At 46.7% G+C, this 8,535-nt stretch overlaps 2 protein-coding genes across 3 annotated transcripts; one reads left to right on the top strand and one right to left on the bottom strand.

Annotated features, from left to right (window-relative positions):
• The first annotated feature begins 1,060 nt into the window (after window positions 1-1,060).
• Window positions 1,061-2,214, top strand: LOC139433214 (uncharacterized). The gene is made up of 2 exons (XM_071202131.1): window positions 1,061-1,131; window positions 1,674-2,214. The coding sequence occupies exons 1-2, from the start codon at window positions 1,061-1,063 to the stop codon at window positions 2,212-2,214; spliced, it is 612 nt and encodes a 203-aa protein (XP_071058232.1).
• Window positions 1,184-6,287, bottom strand: LOC117440883 (calcium/calmodulin-dependent protein kinase type II subunit alpha-like). 2 transcript variants are annotated; one of them, XM_071202132.1, is made up of 5 exons: window positions 6,200-6,287; window positions 6,041-6,116; window positions 5,458-5,552; window positions 3,976-4,210; window positions 1,184-2,833 (listed from the first exon to the last, which is right to left on the bottom strand). In XM_071202132.1, the coding sequence occupies exons 3-4, from the start codon at window positions 5,546-5,548 to the stop codon at window positions 3,978-3,980; spliced, it is 324 nt and encodes a 107-aa protein (XP_071058233.1). In that variant the 5' UTR covers window positions 5,549-5,552; window positions 6,041-6,116; window positions 6,200-6,287; the 3' UTR covers window positions 1,184-2,833; window positions 3,976-3,977. The 2 variants fall into 2 exon arrangements, with proteins under 2 accessions (XP_071058233.1, XP_033932990.2); XM_034077099.2 differs by having other exon boundaries at window positions 3,982-4,210.
• Between the last annotated feature and the right edge of the window lie 2,248 nt (window positions 6,288-8,535).

The following is an 8,535-nucleotide window of genomic DNA, read 5'->3' as shown; positions in this document are numbered from 1 at the left end:
GCTGGAACCTAGTCTGTGCTCCGGAGCAGGTTAGGCTGCAGGCTCAGGGCTCAACCCAGTGAAAGCACCGCCTGCTGACCAATCAGAGCTCAGCGTGCGGAGTTTAAAGCGATCAAGTCATATTACAGGAGAAAGGAAAGACGGCCGGCAGAAATCACGTCAGGTCACACACCTGTAACATCAAACCATAATAAATAATATCCCTGTCTGCCTCTCCTGGGACTCGTCTCCATGCTTTAATGTTCAGAAAGCTCTTTATTTTTCTCATATTGCTTGTGCTGCAGCACCTCTTTTCACCCTCTGTCTGAAACCAGAGCCCAGTCTGCGCTGATTGGTTAGCTGGCTGTCTCTGTTGTGATTGGTCAACCAGATTAGAGATGTCCCGCCCCTAAGCCTATCACTTACAATGTGTTGGAGCGCTAGCCAATAGGAGTGTTATTTAGTGATGTCACTGTGTTCAGGAAGTAAACAAAGCAGCCCAGTGGAGACGTTTCAGGGAGAGTTTAGATAACATTAATAAAGATAATAAGATAAACTAGTAAAAGGTTTTTTTTCAGTCTGAAGAAGTCAGTTTCTAATTTCCTGTGAAACGGCTCGTTAGCACTGTTAGCATTGTTAGCATCCCTGACAGTAACCACTGCATGCTGTTAGCCATACATTAGCACGTTAGCTTGTTAAAAAAACCTGAGGACCGGCTAAGCTAACAATGCTAACAGGTTTCGCTCGTTAGAATAACACCGCAAGTTATTTGAGCAAAAACACTGAAACACCCCGAAGATTACAAAACTCAGAGTTAGCTTAGCAACACAGCGGTAGCTCCGCGGCGCCACCTAGCTAACGGCTGGAACACCCCGAGCTAACGGCGCCGCGGGGACAGTAGCTTTAATGCACACCATAATAATAAGAGCTATAACACTAAGAAGCTTTATATATTTAGAGTTATAGTAATATTAGCTCAAACACCTCGTTAGCTCGCTGCTAGCACACACCATTAATCCCGGTGGGAAATGCTAACAACGCTAACAAGTCCCGAGTCACCGGGAGGAGCCCGAATAACAAAATGGCGGCAAAACGAAGCAGAGCCGAAACAGGAAACACAAAGTCAAATCTCATGCAGAAACACCTGTACAGGTAAACACTGAGAGGGGGGGGGGGGGGGGGGAGGAGGAGGAGGAGGAGGAGGAGGAGGAGGAGGAGGAGGAGGAGGAGGAGGAAGAGCATCTTCATGCAGAACTGAATCCATGATGTACTGAAGGTGGGGGGGGGGGTCATGTTATAAAGCGAGTTCCTCGTTAACACCACCTGAGGTACGGAGGCCCAGAGGAGACAAACAGGAAGCTGTCATCACTCACGAATATTTAAAAAGATGTTCACTTTCAGGTCTCGACTCATTGATGACAGGTCATTCGCGTCCTGTTGTCCCTCCTGGGCCTCCGTAGGTTTATTATATATTTAACCATGTTTCAGGACCGAAACACCGGCATGTTCTCCCTCTCTTCTTCATCTGAACTAACGAGGCCGCAGCCAGCTCGTTAAGGCCCTGCTCGTTAAGGCCCAGCTCGCTAAAGTACCCGCTCGTTAAGGCCCTGCTCGCTAAGTACCTGCTCGTTAAGGCCCTGCTCGCTAAGTACCCGCTCGTTAAGGCCCTGCTCGCTAAGTACCCGCTCGTTAAGGCCCAGCTCGCTAAAGTACCCGCTCGTTAAGGCCCTGCTCGCTAAGTACCTGCTCGTTAAGGCCCTGCTCGCTAAGTACCTGCTCGTTAAGGCCCTGCTCGCTAAGTACCTGCTCGTTAAGGCCCTGCTCGCTAAGTACCCGCTCGTTAAGGCCCTGCTCGCTAAGTACCCGCTCGTTAAGGCCCTGCTCGCTAAGTACCCGCTCGTTAAGGCCCTGCTCGCTAAGTACCCGCTCGTTAAGGCCCTGCTCGCTAAGTACCCGCTCGTTAAGGCCCAGCTCGCTAAGTACCCGCTCGTTAAGGCCCTGCTCGCTAAGTACCCGCTCGTTAAGGCCCTGCTCGCTAAGTACCCGCTCGTTAAGGCCCTGCTCGTTAAATACCCGCTCGTTAAGGCCCTGCTCGCTAAGTACCCGCTCGTTAAGGCCCTGCTCGTTAAATACCCGCTCGTTAAGGCCATGCTCGTTAGCACAGGTGTGGGGGGGGTGATGGAAGATCGCAGGTGGAAGCTCGGGGCTCCCGGAGCCCGATGGAAGCAGAAATGAACAAAACGATAAATACCTTTACAATCATAATATCTAATATCCTGCAGTAATCAATCATAATAATAATCATAAGTAATCATGATTGATTATTGCAGTTCCCGTGAGAGAGGTACATTCAGTCTCTCTCACCGCCTTCACACACAGGTATCTCGTCATCACCTGACGTCATTAATTACATATGTGTTAATTGGTTGTCTTAAAGAGATAACGGGTCTAATAGTAATTAGTAACCATGGCGACCAGTATAAAGAGTAAACACAGTTTCAGGAAACCTCGTATCTCCAGAATTCATTCAAATATTGAGGTGTTTGGGGGCTAATTAAGATCTAATTACAGCTGTGTTAAGGCGGTCCTCTGTCCTGTCAATCATCCTGACGGAGTTACGAGGTTTCCACGCGTCGTTACATTCGGAGCAGCTGATTGGCTGAGCACAAGGGGGCGTGGCTGGAGTCCAAAGAGCTGAGAAGAGGAAGCTGATTGGCTGATTGTGCAACGCTGGCCCCACCCCTCTCCTCTCAAACTTCCTGTGTGATGTCACATGCCCAGCCCGCTGTCAATCAATCAGTTGTCAAGGCGACGCCTGTGGCCCCATCAAAGTCCCGCCCCCTCAGGCAGTCAGCTGGAGGAACAAAAACATTTTCAAAAAACAAGATTTTCACAGCTTAGTAAATATCACAGAAGCCCCGCCCCTCACTTGTTTAAAGATTTTCACAATAAGAGCGCAGACTACTTTTTAACACTAGGAAGATTTTCACAATAAGAGCACAGACTACTTTTTAACACTAGGAAGATTTTCACAATAAGAACGCAGGCTACTTTTTAACAATAGGAAGATTTTCACAATAAGAGCACAGACTACTTTTTAACACTAGGAACATTTTCACAATAAGAGCGCAGACTACTTTTTAACACTAGGAACATTATCACAATAAGAGTGCAGACTAGCCTTACTTGCTGAGCGTGGAGGGGGAGATTTTCACAATAAGAGCACGCCCTCACTTAATGAGCATGAAGGGGGAGATTTTCACAATAAGAGCACACCCTCACTTGCTGAGCGTGGAGGGGGAGATTTTCACAATGAGAGCACGCCCTCACTTAATGAGCGTGAAGGGGGAGATTTTCACAATAAGAGCACACCCTCACTTGCTGAGCGTGGAGGGGGAGATTTTCACAATAAGAGCACACCCTCACTTGCTGAGCCTGGAGGGGGAGATTTTCACAATAAGAGCACACCCTCACTTGCTGAGCGTGAAGGGGGAGATTTTCACAATATGAGCACACCCTCACTTGCTGAGCGTGGAGGGGGAGATCTTCACAATAAGAGCACACCCTCACTTGCTGAGCCTGGAGGGGGAGATTTTCACAATAAGAGCACACCCTCACTTGCTGAGCGTGAAGGGGGAGATTTTCACAATAAGAGCACACCCTCACTTGCTGAGCCTGGAGGGGGAGATTTTCACAATAAGAGCACACCCTCACTTGCTGAGCCTGGAGGGGGAGATTTTCACAATAAGAGCACACCCTCACTTGCTGAGCGTGAAGGGGGAAATTTTCACAATAAGAGCACACCCTCACTTGCTGAGCCTGGAGGGGGAGATTTTCACAATAAGAGCACACCCTCACTTGCTGAGCCTGGAGGGGGAGATTTTCACAATAAGAGCACACCCTCACTTGCTGAGCGTGGAGGGGGAGATTTTCACAATAAGAGCACACCCTCACTTGCTGAGCCTGGAGGGGGAGATTTTCACAATAAGAGCACACCCTCACTTGCTGAGCGTGGAGGGGGATCCTGAGCGGTGGAAGTGGACGATCTGCCACTTCCCGTCCCGGCGGTGCCAGACTCTGGTCTCTTCTGATTGGGCGGTGCGGGGCGTGCCATTAGCATCGATGTACTGAGTGACCCGGATGTAGGCGATGCAGGCGGCCTCCTCGCCCACCAGGTGGATGTGAGGGTTCAGGATGGTGGTGTGCACCGGCTTACTGTTCTTAGACCACACTGAGGGGGAGGGGACACAGCGTTACACACAGGAAGTACCACAATAAGAGTCTTATAATGTTACAGGAGATGAGAGGCTTCTCAATTCTTAAATGTCCCCTCCTCGACTCCCCTCCTCGACTCCCCTCCTCGAGACTTAGTCCCGCCCACAGGAGATGCGAGCGGAGGACCGAGGAGGGGAAGCGAGGAGAGAGGAGGGGAGCCGAGGAGAGAGGAGGGGAAGCGAGGAGAGAGGAGGGGAACCGAGGAGAGAGGAGGGGAAGCGAGGAGAGAGGAGGGGAAGCGAGGAGAGAGGAGGGGAAGCGAGGAGAGAGGAGGGGAAGCGAGGAGAGAGGAGGGGAAGCGAGGAGAGAGGAGGGGAAGCGAGGAGAGAGGAGGGGAAGCGAGGAGAGAGGAGGGGAAGCGAGGAGAGAGGAGGGGAAGCAGCAGACGTTTAAAGAAGTGAGAACTCCTCTCCTCTGAGCGGTCATATTAAAGCGACGTCCATTCATTATGACGTGGCATCAGCTGCATCAGCTGTCGAGTGTTTTGTCATATTTTATAATCTCTGTTAGATCAGCTGAACATTGTTCCCCCACATATTTACTTTGCATTCATTGAGAGTGCGGTATAATGAGTGATATATATTGTACACGCTGCTCTGCTTTCTGCACGGACCTCACAGCTGTTCTCTCTGGAAACATCGCGTTGCGATGAGAGCAGTTTCCAAAATAATATCCAGGGGATGCAGAGCTGTGATTGGCTGAGATAAGTCCAGCCATGCGTCACGCCTCCACCGTTCCCGGAAATGCATCCGCGGAGGACCCGTGGAGGAACCATCAGTGTATCCTCGGTTAGAGCTCCTCCAGAGAGCCTCCTCTCTCCTCTCTCCTCTCTCCTCGGTTAGAGCTCCTCCAGAGAGCCTCCTCTCTCCTCTCTCCTCTCTCCTCGGTTAGAGCTCCTCCAGAGAGCCTCCTCTCTCCTCTCTCCTCGGTTAGAGCTCCTCCAGAGAGCCTCCTCTCTCCTCTCTCCTCGGTTAGAGCTCCTCCAGAGAGCCTCCTCGACGCTCGATGCTCGGTCCTCGGTCCGCATTTAGAGAAATGAGACGTCCTTCAAAATGGCGCGCTGAAATTCATTTCCGGGTCACTACCGGAGGACCGAGGAGTCGAGGAGTCGAAGAGTCGAGGAGTCGAGGAGTCGAGGAGTCGAGGAGTCGAGGAGTTGAGGAGGGGGATTTGAGTATTGAGAAGCCTCTACAGTCTGCTCACAGTTTTCAAAATAAAAGCGGTGGAAGTCCAGGCCTTCGACCAGATTCCCCAGAGCCTCGGGTTCAAAGGCCGTCACGGAGGGGTCGCACATCTTACTGCAGGAAGCACAGGATTTTCACAATAAGAGCACATCTTACTGCAGGAAGCACAGGGTTTTCACAATAAGAGCACTTCTTACTGCAGGAAGCACAGGGTTTTCACAATAAGAGCACATCTTACTGCAGGAAGCACAGGGTTTTCACAATAAGAGCACATCTTACTGCAGGAAGCACAGGGTTTTCACAATAAGAGCACATCTTACTGCAGGAAGCACAGGGTTTTCACAATAAGAGCACATCTTACTGCAGGAAGCACAGGGTTTTCACAATAAGAGCACATCTTACTGCAGGAAGCACAGGATTTTCACAATAAGAGCACATCTTACAGCAGGAAGCACAGGGTTTTCACAATAAGAGCACATCTTATTGCAGGAAGCACAGGATTTTCACAATAAGAGCACATCTTACAGCAGGAAGCACAGGGTTTTCACAACAAGAGCACAGACTACTCCACAATGGGTGGATTTTCACAATAAGAGTCTTACGTGTAGCTCTCAAAGTCTCCGTTGCTGATCGCCTCGATGAGCTGCTCCGTCACTTTAATGATGTCCTGCTTCCTCACTGAGAGACACACAGAATAATAACAATAATAAATAATAAATAATAACAATAGTATAATGTAATAATAAAGACAGTTCTGTTACCTCTGGTGTCTTCGTCCTCGATGGTGGTGTTGGTGCTCTCAGATGATTCCTACAACAACAACAACACCAGCTCACACGGCCATCTGATTGGCTGACAAACTTTAAAAAGGCTGGTCTTATCTAATACGAGCCAATCAGGTGGTTGAACAGAGTTTGGAGGGTTATATTGTGAATGGGAAGTAGTGGAGTACAAATACTTCGTTACTGTACTTAAGTACATTTCTCTGGCATCAGTACTTTACTCTACTTATTTTTATGACCACTTTTTACTTTGACTTCTTACATTCTGCTTCCCTGATGGCTCCCACAGGACTGCAGACATCCTCGTGGATTCATCTTCTCATCACAGACACATGCATTTCCTAACATTCGGTCTGTATGCTGTGACATGTATTATCTCTTGGATTTACACACGGCATCTATTGCAGTCTGTCCGTCCTGGAGAGGATCCTCCTCTGCTGCTCTCCTGAGGTTTCTCCCATGTTCCCTTTAACTGTGGGGTTTCTCTGGAAGTGTTTCCTTGTACGATGTGAGGGTCTGAGGACAGAGGGTCTGAGGACAGAGGGTCTAAGGACAGAGGGTCGAAGGACAGAGGGTCTAAGGACAGAGGGTCTAAGGACAGAGGGTCTGAGGACAGAGGGTCTAAGGACAGAGGGTCTAAGGACAGAGGGTCTAAGGACAGAGGGTCTGAGGACAGAGGGTCTAAGGACAGAGGGTCTAAGGACAGAGGGTGTAGTTTTTTCTCATACTGATATTCTGAACAATCTGTGTTGTTGTATTTGCTGTAAAGTGTCTCGACTGTAGGCTATTTTTATTTTATGTAGCACTTTGGCTCCACCAGACATCGTTTATAAAAGTGCTATATAGATAAAACTTGATTTGATTTGATGTTGAACCCAAATACCTGTACTTTCTACTTCTCTCATGTTGAACTCAAATACCTGTACTTTCTACTTCTTACATGTTGAACTCAAATACCTCTACTTTCTACTTCTCACATGTTGAACTCAAATACCTGTACTTTCTACTTCTCTCATGTTGAACTCAAATACCTGTACTTTCTACTTCTCACATGTTGAACTCAAATACCTGTACTTTCTACTTCTCACATGTTGAACTCAAATACCTGTACTTTCTACTTCTTACATGTTGAACTCAAATACCTGTACTTTCTACTTCTTACATGTTGAACTCAAATACCTGTACTTTCTACTTCTCACATGTTGAACACAAATACCTGTACTTTCTACTTCTCACATGTTGAACTCAAATACCTGTACTTTCTACTTCTTACATGTTGAACTCAAATACCTGTACTTTCTACTTCTTACATGTTGAACTCAAATACCTGTACTTTCTACTTCTTACATGTTGAACTCAAATACCTGTACTTTCTACTTCTCACATGTTGAACCTAAATACCTGTACTTTCTACTTCTCACATGTTGAACCTAAATACCTGTACTTTCTACTTCTCACATGTTGAACTCAAATACCTGTACTTTCTACTTCTCACATGTTGAACTCAAATACCTGTACTTTCTACTTCTCTCATGTTGAACACAAATACCTGTACTTTCTACTTCTCTCATGTTGAACTCAAATACCTGTACTTTCTACTTCTCACATGTTGAACACAAATACCTGTACTTTCTACTTCTCTCATGTTGAACTCAAATACCTGTACTTTCTACTTCTCTCATGTTTAACTCAAATACCTGTACTTTCTACTTCTCTCATGTTGAACTCAAATACCTGTACTTTCTACTTCTCTCATGTTGAACTCAAATACCTGTACTTTCTACTTCTTACATGTTGAACTCAAATACCTGTACTTTCTACTTCTTACATGTTGAACTCAAATACCTGTACTTTCTACTTCTTACATGTTGAATACAAATACCTGTACTTTCTACTTCTGACATGTTGAACTCAAATACCTGTACTTTCTACTTCTTACATGTTGAACTCAAATACCTGTACTTTCTACTTCTTACATGTTGAACTCAAATACCTGTACTTTCTACTTCTTACATGTTGAACTCAAATACCTGCACTTTCTACTTCTCTCATGTTGAACTCAAATACCTGTACTTTCTACTTCTTACATGTTGAACTCAAATACCTGTACTTTCTACTTCTTACATGTTGAACTCAAATACCTGTACTTTCTAGTTCTCACATGTTGAACTCAAATACCTGTACTTTCTACTTCTCTCATGTTGAACTCAAATACCTGTACTTTCTACTTCTTACATGTTGAACTCAAATACCTGTACTTTCTACTTCTTACATGTTGAATACAATACCTGTACTTTCTACTTCTACATGTTGAA

The sequence above is a fragment of the Pseudochaenichthys georgianus genome, unplaced genomic scaffold (assembly GCF_902827115.2).
Source record: "Pseudochaenichthys georgianus unplaced genomic scaffold, fPseGeo1.2 scaffold_1294_arrow_ctg1, whole genome shotgun sequence".
NCBI lineage: Eukaryota > Metazoa > Chordata > Actinopteri > Perciformes > Channichthyidae > Pseudochaenichthys > Pseudochaenichthys georgianus.
This window is presented reverse-complemented; position numbering and strand designations above follow the sequence as displayed.